Source organism: Stenella coeruleoalba, assembly GCF_951394435.1.
Source record: "Stenella coeruleoalba genome assembly, chromosome: 1".
Taxonomy (NCBI): Eukaryota; Metazoa; Chordata; class Mammalia; order Artiodactyla; family Delphinidae; genus Stenella; species Stenella coeruleoalba.
The window spans coordinates 95,218,521-95,234,057 of NC_137169.1; the positions used below are offsets into that span (position 1 = coordinate 95,218,521).

The 15,537-nt window shown below is 39.8% G+C and overlaps 1 protein-coding gene across 1 annotated transcript in view; it reads right to left on the reverse strand.

Annotated features, from left to right (window-relative positions):
• The window catches only part of AKNAD1 (AKNA domain containing 1), a gene marked incomplete at both ends in the record, with an annotated part of 32,873 nt that overhangs the window by 9,296 nt on the left and 8,040 nt on the right, over nt 1-15,537 (reverse strand). The window contains 4 exon segments of the mRNA XM_079939959.1: nt 1,429-1,514; nt 7,072-7,228; nt 14,972-15,063; nt 15,067-15,105. Of these exon segments, the coding sequence (XP_079796085.1) occupies nt 1,429-1,514; nt 7,072-7,228; nt 14,972-15,063; nt 15,067-15,105 (374 nt within the window).

A 15,537-nucleotide genomic window follows, 5' to 3' on the forward strand; every position in this document is an offset into this window, starting at 1 on the left:
GATCTGGGATGACTCAGGGATTTGGCATCATTTGTGACCTTTGTATTGAAAGGAGAGTCAAAGCTGATGATGGACATGTTGGTTTAAAATAATGGTTCACACCAGATGACACACGGATATTTAACCACAAAACCATGCTGTTTCTTTTTTTAGAGGGCGGAAACTCAATAGGACCCTTATGACAAGTGCTCATTCCGTGCTTGGCATGCTTTCCAACAGGAAACTTCAGTCTTTCAGACCTTGTCATCTGCCTCTATTCGAATCCATTATGTTCAGGTAATAGTGGTGGCTAAACAGCCCCTCCCTCCTTGCCTCTCCACCTTCCTAAGGTCAATTAGCCAAGCTTTGGCTCCAGTCCACAGTGCCTCTCAAGCTTGGAGGAGGCGCCTCTTGCTGACTGATAGAAGCTTCAAATAAATGATTCTGAATCCACGCGGGCTAACAGCTGACCAAAGAGTGTTTCAAAACCATTAAGAATTTCTCCTTAGGATTTCACCTCTACAGCTTTTTACCCGATTTACAGCTTGTCACCTCCGGAAGATTTCTTGCTGAGGGATGTGGAGAAGTAAACCCTGGGACACGGGATTAGGCTTATTTCCGGTGGCACTGGGGGGCAGAGGTGGGACCCAACAGGGTAAGTTTTCATTCATTGTGAGGAGAGAGTAGTGAGGCTGCGAGCTGCTACACAATGGTGTATAATAATCTCCCACATGGGCAAGGTTCAAAGGGAGCCTAAAGGCCAAACCACCCTCCATACGCTGTGGTCATGATTCTTAACCAAGAGGCCTATCAGAATCATCTGGGGGAGATTTAAAAGAAAGATTCCTGGGCTTCCCTGGTGGCGCAGTGGTTAAGAATCCACCTGCCAATGCAGGAGACACGGGTTCGAGCCCTGGTCCGGGAAGATCCCACACGCTGCAGAGCAACTAAGCCCATGCGCCACAACTACTGAAGCCCGCGTGCCTAGAGCCCATGCTCCGCAACAAGAGAAGCCACCACAATGAGAAGCCCGCGCACCACAATGAAGAGTAGCCCCCGCTCGCCGCAACTAGAGAAAGCCCGCGCGCAGCAACAAAGACCCAACGTAGCCAAAATAAACAAACAAACAAATAAATAAATATTAAAAAAAGATTCCCACCAGGGCTTCACCCCGGGGAGGCTGATACAGTAGGTGGGGCTGAGGCATGTGCATTATTTTCAAGTGCCCTGGTAAGGCTGATGCTCTCCGCAGTTGAGAGCCGCTGCTCCAGGGATTTATCAGTTGGGAGGGAGACCGGGCTGCGTGTCCAGCCCTGAGATCTGCGATTCTATAACTCGGCCCGTGGCTGCTGGCACCTGTTCAGTTAGTTGATGCCCATCCTCACTGGAGTTACTATCCCAGGACCGGCTCCCACCCACCCTGGGAATTTAGCAGCTGGATGCCCTCACCATTCAAGGACCTGGTGGCAGAAGGCACAGCTTGCACCGGTCGTCTCTGTGCTGTCCTGCCTCCCCGCAGCATTGTTAGGCTCCTCCTGCACCACAGAGCACACACAGATGTGGATGTGACCGAGGAAGTGACTCACCCCTCGGCTGCTCAGGCACAGCCCAGCAAGCCGCACGGACCCCGCCAAACTCACCATCTCAGGACTCCACTCTGATTTCTGGCTCAGTGGGGCCTGTGCTGTAATGGCCTGGGGCTTAGAGAAAGAAAGCTTCCACCCTGCCTTGACTTCCTTCCTTCTCCAGACATTTAAAAATCTAGTACAGATGAGAGAATACTCTCCCCACCCTGTTTTCTCTTTCCTTTAGTTTCAAATTACACCAAGCTCCACCAGAGGATGAACCAATTTAAGATGATTTTTAAATCCTTCAATCTGACCACTGGTTAGCAGAATCTAAAAGCCTTTCCAAAGCAATGTATTCAACTATGAATTAAAACAAGGTTTAGGGACTATCTAGAGGCCTCAATGATTGTTTATATGTCCCTGTTTAACACACACAAAAAAATCACACTATGGAACTGAAAAGGCTGACACCACCCTTACTATGGTTTTACCCTTTATGTAAACAGAAAATAAACGTACTTTTCTCACCATTATAAACAATAGTGAGAAATAAGCATCATTGTACAGACAGCTTTTTCTATATTTTGAATTACTTCCTTAGGAAATGTCTGGGTCGAAGGTTGTGAAAGTGCTTGTGTGATGATACGTGTGGCCTAATTTCTTTCCACCAAAGCTGTACGAATTACAGAGCCGCCATCAACGTTGGTGGCTCGTTTGTCTACACCTTCCTCTGCATCAGGAGTTATCCCTTGAAAATGTTCTTGTTAATTTAAAAAGTAGGGGTGGCTCCCTGTGTTAACATTTCCTCTGTTATTAAAGGAGATAAACATTTCCACATATGTTTATTTATTGGTTGTATATCCTACTTGTGACTTTCAGTTCTAATCTTTTATCCATTAATTTTTTGGAGGGTTTCAGTGTTTTCTTATTCATAAAAACAACCATTTGTTGATTGCTCCTTGTGCCAAGTACCTCTCATATCACCTCCTTTATTCCTTACCACCATCCTGGCATGTCGTCCCCATTTTAGTGATGAATAATCTGCGGCTCAGAGAATTTAAGCAGCTCGTCAAGGTCACACAGAGTGAGTGGCAGAGCTGGCATTTGAGCCTTTCCCCGTACACTTGTGTCCTTAACCACAGAGCTACTGCTCCTTCGTGCCCTTGTCAGAGCAACTTTGTATGATGAAAATCTTCATCCTGAACAGTGTTTGCTCTTACTATTTTTCAAGTTGTCTGCCTTTCTTAAAAAGATTTACTGTGGTTTCAGTTTTGCAAACATTAGTTGAAATGTTGACATTGTCAAAGAGGTGGTGGAAATGGCCAAGAAACATATGAAAATGGGTAAATTTTACAAATAGTCAAAGCAATACAAATTAACACAATGAGGTATCAGTTTTCCTTTATCACTTTAGCAAAGGTTGGCGAGAAAAAGAAAACAGATACCCTGGTTTGGCTCAGGTTGGAAGGCACCTTCACTCCCAGGCACTGTTGTGGGCACCACTTTGCTAAAGGCCAGTTTATCCAAATTTTCCCTGTGTATCTTTTGAACCATTAACTGCAACCCTAGGTTTTTATTCAAAGGAACTAATCAACTATGGCCAAAGGTTTGCATATAAAATGATTTTACTGAAGCAGTGTTTCTAATATCAAAGAAGTGGAAAAAACTAAATGTCCATCAATAAGGGATTGGTTTAATGAATCAGGGTACACCCATACAATGAAATACAGTGCAGTCCTTAAAAATGAAGCTGTAGGTTTATTCAATAACTTTTGAGAGGCCCATGATATAATGTTAAATGTAAAAAGCATATCCTAAAACAATACATGTATGGGGACTTCCCTGGCGGTCCGGTGGTTAACACTTCACCTTCTAATGCAGGGGGCGCGGGTTCAATCCCTGGTCGGGGAGCTAAGATCCCACATGCCTCTCGGCCAAAAAACCAAAACGTAAAACAGAAGTAATATTGTAACAAATTCAGTAAAGGCGTTAAAAATGGTCCACATCAAAAATTCTTAAAAAAGCCCCCAATACATGTATGATCCCATTTTTGTAAAAATGTGTATGTGTATCAGAGAAAAAAAAAGACCAGATATACCCTAAAATATTAGCAATGGTTTTTCTGTCAGTGAAATGTTCCTCTGTATACTTTTCTCTATTTTCTGATTTTTTTGCAATAAGCCTGTATCACTTTTATAATTTAAAAAATAATGAGGTTTTTTTTGCTTCATTTTTCCCCTGTGTTTTCTTTTATTACTTCTGGGCCTTCAGGGAGTATCTCCGCACTTCACAGTTAAGGCAGATTTACATTAGCAGAATGTAGGGGGGGTGCCCTCCGCCTGAACTGGGAGACCTGGGATCCAGTGTCTCCTGTCATTTGCACTGGGCAAATCTCTTCACCTTTCTAAGCTTCCAATTTTTCTTCTGCAAAAAGTCTATGCAAACAGCAAAACTCCAAACCAACAGAATTATTACTGTTTATTGCTTATTATAATTTTGTCATTATTAATTTAGACCCAGGACTTTTAATCCCAGTATTTCCAATTCCTTTATAATGAAATCATCTCAAAGTGTGGTCCCCAGACCAGCAGCATTGACATCACCTGGGAGCTTGTTAGAAATGCAGAATTGCAGGCTCACCCCAGACCTACCGAATCAAAGCCAGCATTTCAGTAAGATCTGCAGGTGAGTCCACGGCAGACTGCAGTTGCAGAAGCCCTGATCTAGAACAGGTACCTCAAGCAGGTTTCTCCTGAGTTCTGAAAGAGTGGAGAGGGTTAGCAATACAGGCAGCTCTCACCAGCACTAACACCCAGGGCGCCGGTTAGTATAAGAGCCAAGTGATCTTAATTATGCCAATTTCAGAGTCACGTTCAGCCATACTGGTTGGTTAAAGAGCCAAGGCAATGAACTGAGCAGAGCCAGGACGGGGCTGCAGGACGTTACTCCGGAAGCCGAAGACAACCTCATGGTCATTTGATCTGGTTAGTCTAGTTTTTTTTTTTTTTTTTAAAAAAAAGCAGTTTGAATTTTAGAGTCAGTTCTTGAGCTACCTGGGCGCCCCACTTTGGGGGATTATTTGGGTTTTGTTTAATCTGGTGAAGAGTCACTGGGAATTTAATTTCAGCACTCCTGGGATAGTGGGACCAAGTGACCACTTGCCCTTTTCCCACCCTCCCTCCCCTGGGCGTCTCTACGGAAGAGAGGGCCCCCAAGGAAGCCAGGCTCCCGGAGGTGGAAGCGGTGGTCCAAGTCCACGTCTCCCTTCTCGGACCCTCAGGAGGGGCCCGTCGCTGCCCTCTTTGCTGAGCTGTGGGACCAGCCTGTCAAGTTCCTCGGAAGAGGGGGCCTCCTGTGTCTGTGCCGGTGGGGGGTGGGGGCGGCGCCCTGTCCCCTCTCACCCACATGGCCCCGGCGCCACGCAGGACGGCCAGGGTGCTCCTTGGGTAACTGGGGAGCCGCATAGAGGGACTTGCCATTAGGGCTGCTGTTGCACAGGAGGTGACTCAAAATGGGTTCTGCATTTCCACACCACACCTAAGGCAGCATCATATCCTGCCTGGAGTCCCTTTCCCCGGACTCCTCACTTAGCTACCTCATTCTTATCCCCCAGTACTCAATTCAGATCTCACCTCTGACCCTACCCTCCCACTGTGAGTTACTTTTGGTCATATCCCATCACCTAATTGTCACGGTACCTAACACCCAGGTAATGTGCTTACTGTGAGCCAGGCCCTGTTTTAAGTACGTATATTAACTCATTTAAACGTCCTAATAATATCATTAAAATTTCTAAGAAGCTGCCAGGTGAAGCCAATGCTGCTGGTCTGGGGGCCAGCTTTGAGATATTTCATTATAAAGGAATTAGAAATAATGGAATTAAAAACCCCTGGGTCTAAAATGATAATGACAAAATTATAGTAGACATAATAGTTCCGTTGGCTCAGACCTTTACAGTTTGCAAAGACTTTTTGCTAAAGGAGTTGGAAGCTTAGACAGATATTATTATCCTCACTTTATACAGGAGGAAACTGAGGCACAGAGAGTTTATATAACTTTCTTAAGGTCACAAAGCTGATTAATGACAGAGCTCATATTGATATTTGAACCCAGGCAGTCTGGCTTCACAGTCCTAAGGAATGCATTATTACTTGCACCTACATAGCACTTTTAACATTCTGTAATTCCACGTTAATTTTATCTGTTTGTTGTATGTGTCCCTCATGGAAATGTAAGCATCTTGAGGGCAGGTGGTTTGTCTGCCTTGTTTATATTGTATCCCCAATACCGAGAAAAGTGCCTAGCATTTAGCAAGAAATATTTACCGAATGAATGGTTAATACTAGAGGTAGACTCTCTTTTCAGGGCTATTTATCACAAAGTTATAGAGTCCTCATCATCTCACAACAGTTGCTATACACTTGGGACCAGTTAAGAAGGGCGAACCCAGACCTGAGGGGAGTGCTGAACAGGAGCCTGGGCTGCCTCACTAGGCTCACTCACACCATGTTGAAGCTAATTTCGGTTCAGGACTAGAGAGAGAACCAGCTGCGAACCTTGGGGATCATTTGTTAAATCCACAGTGGTGCAGAGTTTACTATACCGAGTACTCACTCTATACCAGGCATTCAGTCAGTTGTTCGGGCTACAAAGATGGGTACAAAGGCACAAGGACAAATGAGACATGATGCTATGGGGGCACAGAGGCTGGGATGAAGAATCCTGCCTGGAGTGGGCGGCTATGCATCAAGGTTATATAACTAACCTTCAGAGTTAGTGGGCTAACTCTGAAGATGGGCCTTGAATGAATGGGATTTTTGAGGAGGCAAACATACTTTTTTGGAAGGGCTAACATTTATATAATCTTCAATATCCTGTCCTAAACTCTGACAAAAACCTATTCAAGTTTTGAATAACAGCCATGGGCTGTGTCTTCAAATACAGTCAATTTAAGGCAATTATCCAGATGATTCCATTTGTCAGAATTTTCATGTATTCTGAAATGTTCTGATAGTTGAGGTTACAAAAAGTACTATAGAAAGACACTGGTAATTGATTTGAATTCCTGGTTTTGCATATGTAGACAATCCAAAAGAATTTAACTTGAGAGAAAGAAAATGTAGAAGTGGACTCATGAGAAATGGTTCTTTCACTGAGTGTGTTATTCTTTATGTAGCAGAAATAGTACAAAACTATTAAGAAGAAAAATTATTTCTTCCAGGCATGCAAGATCTACAAAAAATGTTACTATTCATCCAGAAGAAATAGCTCTTTAGCAGTTCATCAGTTTAAGCTGCATTGTTACATCCTAAACCAATAAGATATTTCAAAAACCAACACTTGAAATAGCTTCTAATTCTTAAAAGCTGGTTCCACTTTAAATAATATGATTCATAGGCCTTTGGAAAGTTAAATTTTCATGAAATGTTAAGATAGAATTCAGTGATTCCATTAATTAGGATTCTATAAATACATAAAAACCATTTTTCTTGGCATGAAATTAGGCTGTAGGCTGCTATATTACCTCATTTGAGGATGGAGAGGATGTGGATGACAAGTTATCCAGGTTGATTTGAGAACTCACGGGAAGAGAGACAGCTGAAGTGTATTTGCCTTTATTAATTTTCTTTTTAAAATCTTCAAGTAGCATCTCCAATGTGAAGATTTCACCTTCTACTTTTCTAGGTAAATATAAACACACAGGCATCTTATTGAGTATGCAGTCAACATTCTAATTAGTAACAACAGTTCTTGAATATAACATTGATCTACATTTTTAATGCCATCTATCTTCACACAGGAAGGGTAATGGACACCTTCCCTGACAGGCATCCTGTTTATAGTTTCACTGCAAAGGCCTGGGCTCTAATACTCAATTTTTTCTTCCAGTTTTATTGAGATATAATTGACATACAGCACTGGACAAGTTTAAGGTGTACAACATAATGACGTGACTTACATACAACACGAAATGATTATCACAACAATTTACTGAACATCCATCATCTCATATAGATACAATATTAAAGAAATAAGAAAAAATTTTTTTCCTTGTGATGAGAACTCTTAGGATTTACTCTCAACAACTCTCATATATAACGTACAGTAGTGCTAATTATATTTATCATGTTCTATATTTCTAATTCTCATTTTGTTATTCATTAGCTGTGTATCTTTTAGCAAATCACTTAATCTTTCTGTGCCTCCAATGTCTCAACTATAACATGAGATAACAATATTTTGCTTATCTGGATCTGATTATTTTGAAGTCCCTTACAGTTCTAAGAGCTATGATTCTAGGAAAATAGTGATTTATATCAACTGAAAAAGAATGATATGAAAAATCTGAATAACTTAATTAACAAGCTTGATCCATAGGTATATGTACATATAGGTATATGTGTATATATGTACATGCATATATAAATATAAATATATATTTTGCCCCCAAAGAATTAATTTTCCTCAAATTCATTAAATTTATAAAAATTTATCTCATATTACTCCACAAAGAAAAATCTCAACAAATTCCAAAACATTAAAAATTATACCAGTTCTTTCCCACTAAGATCAAGAACAAGGCAAAAATATTCCTTCTCACCACTCCTATTCAACATTGTACTTGAAGTCCTAGCTAAAGCAACAAGACAAGAAAAAGAAAGAGAAGGTATACACGTTGGAAAGGAAGAAATAAAATTGTCTTTGTCCACAGATGATCATCTGTGTAGAAAATTAGAATCAACAAAAAAACTTCTGGAACTAATAAGCAATTATAGTGAGGTTGCAGGGTACAAGGTTAATATATGAAAGTCAATCACTTTCCTATATTCTTTTTTTTTTTTTTTTTGCGGTACGCGGGCCTCTCACTGTTGTGGCCTCTCCCATTGTAGAGCACAGGCTCCGGATGTGCAGGCTCAGCGGCCATGGCTCACAGGCCCAGCTGCTCCGTGGCACGCAGGATCTTCCTGGACCGGGGCACGAAACCGTGTCCCCTGCATCGGCAGGCAGACTCTCAACCACTGCGCCACCAGGGAAGCCCTCCTATATTCTTTTAAGGAACAAGTGGAATTTGAAGTTAAAAATATAGTACCATTTACATTAAGGTCCAAAAAACTTAAATATGTAGGTATAAATCTAAAAAAATATGCACAAGGTCTCTATGAAGAAAATTACAAAACTCTGATGAGTGAAATCAAAGGACTAAATAAATGGAGAGATAGTCCATGTTCATGGATAGGAAGACGCAATATTATCAAAATATCTGTTCTTCCCAACTTGATCTATAGATCCAGTGCAATCCTAGTAAAAATCCCAGCAACTTCTTTTGTGGCTATTGACAAACTGACTCTAAAGTTTATATGGGGACTTCCCTGGAGGTCCAGTGGTAAAGAATCTTCCTTCCAATGCAGGGGACTTGGGTTCGATCCCTGGTCAGGGAACTAAGAACCCACATGACGTGGGGCAACTAAGCCCACCACAACTACTGAACCTACGTGCCTCAACTAGAGAGCCCACATGCCACAACTAGAGAGAGAAAACCCACACACCACAACTAGAGAGAAGCCTGTGTCACAATGAAAGATCCCACATGCCGCAACTAAGACCTGACGCAACCAAAAAAATAAATAAAATAAATGTTTTAAAAAATAAAGTTTATATGGAGAGACCAAAGAGCAGAATAGACAGCCTACAAATAGACCTACATAAAATTAGTCAACTGATATTTGACAAAGGAGTAAAGGTGATACAACGGAACAAAGATAATCTGTTCAACAAATGGTACTGGAACAACTGGACATCCATGTGCAAAAAAAAAATGAATCTAGACACAGACCTTACACTCTTCACAAAAATCAGCCCCAAATGGATCATAGACCAGGAATAGAAGGATCATGTTTATGTATAGAATGAGCTGGGAAATTTTCCCTTTTCTTTTTATGTTCCAGAAGAGTTATTTAAAGTCTTTGTTGAACTCACCCATAGTCCCACTTGGATTTGGTACATTTTGGGGGTTTGACTGTTTACAATCTTTTCTATTTTTGTCTGGTTATTAGTCTTTTCGGATTTCCTACCTCTTTTTGAGTAGAGTTTAATAATTTATATTTTCCTAGAGATTTGTCCATTTCATCTACATTTTAAACTGTGTTGATATGAAATTGTCCAATCCCATTTGATCTAAAATTTTTATTCTGATATTTTTCCTTTCTCATTCTTTATGTTATTTATGCTTCTCAGTCACACTTTCCAGTGGTTTATTTTATAGATATTTTCAAAGAAAATGTTTTATTGATTAAATTATTTTAAACTTCATTTATTTCTCCTTCCTTTTATGAATCTCTTCCTTTTGGGGGGTTTATTTTGATGTTCTTTTTCTGCCTTCCTGGTTTGAATTCTTAGTTTATTGGTTTTGAACTTTCCCCCCTAATAAATGCATTTTAAAACTATAAATTTTCTTCAGAGTACTACTTTAGCTATACTACATTGGTTTTCATGTTATTTTCTCATTTATTATTGACTTGTAGATTATTCCTAACCTCCATTTTTATTTCCTATTTAACACAAGAATTATTTAGATGAGCGTTAAAATTTTCTGATTAGATTTTTACTATCTTTTTATTATTAATTTCCAGTGATCAGAGAATGTGAGTGGTATAATTTTTTAATATTTTTTTTTAGAGAAGTTTTAGCTTCTCAGCAAAACTGATAGGAAGATACAGAGATTTCCCATATACCCACTGCCTCCACACATACATAACCTCCCCCATTATCAACATCCCCACCAGAGTGGTAGATTTGTTATAATTAATGAACTTATATTGACACATCATAATCATCCAAAGTCTATAGTTTACATTGGGATTTACTTTTAGTATTGTACATTCCATAGGTTTGAACAAATGTATAATGACATGTGTCCACCTTTAGGATATCATACAGAGTATTTTCACTGCCCTAAAAATCCTTTGTACTCTGCCTATTCAACCCTCCCCCCACCCTAACCCCTAGCAACCACTGATCTTTTTGTTTTTGCCCATTTTGCCTTTTACAGAATGTCACATAATTGGAATCATGCAACATGTAGCCTTTTCAGATTGGCTTCTTTCTTAGTAATATGCATTTAAGTTTCATCCATGTCTTTTCATGACTTGATAGCTCATTTCTTTTTAGCACAAATAATATTCCATTGTCTAGATAGACCACAGTTAATTAGTGCAGTTCATCTACTGAAGGACATATTGGTTGCTTCCAAGTTTTGATGGTTCTGAATATAACTGCTTGAAATATCCATGTGCATGTTTTTGGACATAAGTTTTCATCTCCTTTGTGTAAATACCAAGGAGCATGATTGATGGATCATATGGTAAGAGTATATTTAGTTTTGAAAGAAGCTGCCAAACTATCTTCCAAACTGGCTGTAGCATTTTGCATTCCCACCAGCAATAAAGCAGAGTTCCTATTGCTCTACATCCTCACCAGCATTTGGTGTTTTTAGCATTCCAGATTTTGGGCATTCTAATAGTGTGTAGTGGTATCTCATTGTTGTTTCAATTTGCCATTTCCCTGATGATATATGATGCGGAGCATCTTTTCATATGCTTATTTGCCATCTGTATGTTTTCTTTTGGTGAGGTGTCTGTTAAGATCTTTAGTACATTTTTTAATTGGGTTTTTTTCTTACTGTTGAGTTATAAGAGTTCTTTGCATATTTTGGATAACAGTCCTTTATGAGAAGTGTCTCATCTTCTCATTCTCTTTACATTGTCTTTTGCAGAGCAGAAGTTTTTAATTTGAAGTCTAGCTTATCAATTATTTCTTTCATGGGTGGTGCCTTTGATGTTGTATCTCAAAAACCATCACCATAACAAAGGTCATCTAGGTATTTTACTATGTTATGTTCTAGGGGTTTTATGATTTTGCCCCCCCAAAAGCACCAAATCCAAGTGGAATTATGGGTGAGTTTACCAAAGACCTTAAGTAACTCTTCTGGAACATAAAAAGAAAGGGGAAATTTTCCCAACTGATTCTATAGATAAACATTAGGATATTTATTAATATATTTCACTAGATTCATAAAGGAGATTAACTAGATTTCTAAACCCCATTTGATTAAACTTTTTCCTAAATTTAAAAATATCTAATTCTAGTAAGCTAGGAATAGATGGAAACTTTCTCGATAAAGCTTATCTACTTGAACCTACAGCAGTCATTATACTTGGAAGAATTCCCGATACCATTAGGAACATGACAAGAATGATTGTTTTCACAAGTATTATTCAATGTTTTTTGGGAAAACCTAGCAAATGAAATAAAGCAATAAAAAGAAATGTGATATAGAAAAGTTGGTGGGAAGAAAAGATATAATGTATAAATATTTAAGGGGAAAAGTGAAGTTGAGGGGAACTATTATTTGTTTCTGATTGTCATACCTAAAAACTAAGACTGTCAACTGAAAATCAACGAAATAGTAAGAACAAGATTGTGTCAGGTAGCCCCGTATAAGCTAAACATACAACTTTCTTTATTTCCTGTATATGGATTAGAGAAAACATCTATTAACAACACACAGAGGGACTTCCCTGGTGGTCCAGTGGTCAAGAATCTGCCTTTCAATGCAGGGGACGCAGGTTCGATCCCTGGTCTGGGAACTAAGATCCCACATGCTGTGGGGCAACTAAGCCTGCACGCCACAACTACTGAGCCTGCCACGGTCTGGAGCCCATGCATCACAACTAGAGAGCCCACATGCCACAGCTACTGAGCCCGCGTGCTCTAGAGCCCATGCCACAACTAGAGAGAAGCCTACGTGCCGCAACAAAGAGCCCATGCACCACAGTGAAAGATCCCGCATACCGCAAGGAAGATCGCACGTGCTGCAACTAAGACCTGATGCAGCCAAATAAATATTTTTTATAAGGTATGTGTATAATCTTGACTCTTAAAAAAAAACACAGAAAAAGTATAAAATAGCTAAGAACAAATTTGACAAAACATGTAAAATCTACATGAAGAAAACATGCTGGGGATGTTTTCATGGGAATGGGATGGGAATACTCATTGCAAAGATTTTAATTTTTCCTGAACTGATCTGTAAATTCAACAAAATCCTAAACAAAATTCAAATGGAATTTTATTAAAGAAATTTGGTTCCTAAAACTATATTTCTCAATAAAAGTGACTCTATCAATGAAAAAAAAGAAATTTGCTGAGCTGATTATAAAGTTTATTAGTAAGAAGAGTATACAAGAATAGCTAAAGAAAGTTTAAAAGAAGAAACATTTAAAAATATACACTAACCTATAGTAATTTAGAACTATGTGGTTAATGTAGAAATAGAAACAGAACAATGGGGAGGATAGATCCAATCCCATGTACACATGGGGGTTTTGTATATGATAAAAGTGGCTTTTTACCAATGGGGAAAGGCTGCCCTATTCAACGAGTGGTGGGACAAAGATCTAAACCTGGAAAACCAGACTGATAAGTAAAATATAGGAAAATATGTCCTAGTCTGGCAGTCAGAAGGGAATTCATCAGGTGACAAGGGGAGACTGAAAATTTAAAGGAAGTGAAATGATGGAGCGAGGCCTCAAGGTAGCGGGAAGAGATAGGCTCAAGGACCAAGGCTGGAGAGATTGGAAGGTGAGTGAAGGAAGAAAGAGGAGGTGAAAACATGCAGAACTGGAGGTGGAGAAAAGACATTTCTTGAGGGAATTTGTGATCTTTTCTGTAAAACAGAAGACAAGAGTGTATGCCGATAGTATCAGGGAGGAGGGATTGATGGAGGCAGAACCCCATTTCTTGACTCCTTGGCTTCTGGTGCTAGTGTGTGAAAGAATCAAATGACCATCAGACTACATTCTGACAAACAAGATACATGAAATCCAAACAATGTTTTTGAATATTACCTTTCAAAGGCAATAATAAGAAGGTTTTAATAAGAGCACAATAGCTGACTTAAGCAATTAGCCAATTAATTTGCACAATTCTTTCCTTTACAGAAAGCCATCAACAATAGCCTTTGGACCCATCATTTAGAAGGTTCTCGACACACCACGACCTCAAGGGTTGGATTGGGTTCTGCTCTTTGCCACATTTTGCCCATTTGAGAACAAGAGGGGCTGAGCACACTTTGCTCTGAGGCAGTTCTGAGGTGAGTTTTGGGAGAGGCTGAGTCCTTCCCTTGCCCCAGTGTTGACAGCTTCTCCTGTATATGGGATATAATTGCAGTTGAAACTCTTTTGATTTATACTGGGGCCAGGCGCAGTGTGGGTGTAACTAGGATATAAATAAGGCATTGCATAACTTTGGTCTTAATGTGCACAGAGGCCTGTCTTTAAGACGACTGCCAAAACAAGTGGGATTTCTTGGAAAATAAATATCCTTACACTATTAGTTTTTAAACAAATAGTGAAAGCATGTGGAGATCCTTTTTTCCAAGAAAAAAATGCCTTTGGGGGAAAAAAATCAATATTAAAACCTCATCCTTGCTGTCTAATTACTCAGTATTGAAATAACAATAGACAGAGATTTCATTCATTTTGAAGAAGTAATATCTCAGGACGCTAGTGCCAGAATATAAACCATTAAAATATTTTGGCATCAAGAATGAATTCGTGTTAAAATGCTATGAATAGAAAGAGCTGAACTTACAAATATTAAGCCTACTAAATGGGTTCTTTAAATTCATCCCAGGAAATTATATGGAAACAATCCTAGCCTTGAGTCCTGGACTACATCTTAAAATTATTTAGATTGGAAAGAGAGGGGCATGGTGGCATCAGAAGGGCCAGCTGGAATCTTCATTCGATATGATTGTGCAGCCAAGTTTCTAATGTGAATTAATTCAGGAATCATTTGACTTCAAGCCTTAACATTTTGCCTTTATCAGGATTTGTGGGTCCCTTACCCCAACACTAACCAATGTAACAATTATTCATTCCTGCCTGCTGCCTCTTTGGAATTGTCTGTGCATGAGGAAAAAGAGGGACAGAAAAGAAGAACCGGGCAGGGGAAATAAAGGCAGGAATGGGATGAAGGAGAGGACAGGACAGGAGGAGCTTGGAGAGGAGAGGGTCCTCTGGGGTTAACACGTGAGCCTTTCTAGAGTTTCTTGTACTCTTCTGAGTCTCAGAACCAATTATAATGACATCCAACAAAATGCAAGGTGGTGGCACAATGTCTCTCCTCCAGGAGACCATTGTTCATTTGGGGCACTCTATCTGGGTCAGTGCCCTGCACAGGACCTTACACATAGCAGGAATTCCGTACTGCTTGTTGCATGGGGTGACACTTATTCAATGGGAGCACAGTTTTTGCTGACCCAAGACCAATGGCTCTCCAAGCACTAAGCCATCAGCCGCATCAGAATCCCACCTGAAGGAGATTACCTCTGACCCTTCCACCTTACACAGTTTAAGCCTCACCTTTCTGGATCAAATTCATTGACAGCTGGGGATTCATGCTTGTGGACTTGCTGTTTCAAAGTCAGATGCTTTTCCTTATTGGCCAGAAACTCCTATTCCAGCAGTTCGAGGTGTCCCTGCATTTTCTCGAGGACTTGTAACAGCAGAGTCACTGGAATCATTCACAGGTAAGCCTGTGTGTGTAGTTGGTTTTCCCCAAAACACAATGAGGATGTACCCCACAGTAGTGTCAAAACAAAGCCATCATCCTTCTCCTGGCAATTGTTTTGTTTCAGAGTCTGACATCTAAAATATACACAACCCAAGACCCATCTCAGCATTTATGACACCTCATAGCACATAGCTGAAAAATATGGTCACTTTTGATTTCTCTCCTAGAACCCACTTGGAGGTGTTTAAATTTTTGTTAATGAGACATTCATAATCCTACATATTTGCAGAATAATTTTTAGCTCACAGAGCACTTTTCCATTCATTATCTTATTTAATCCACGCATCAATGTTGTAAACGTGGCAAAGTAGATTTATTATCCCAGTTTTATAGAGGAGGAAATTGGGGCTCTAGG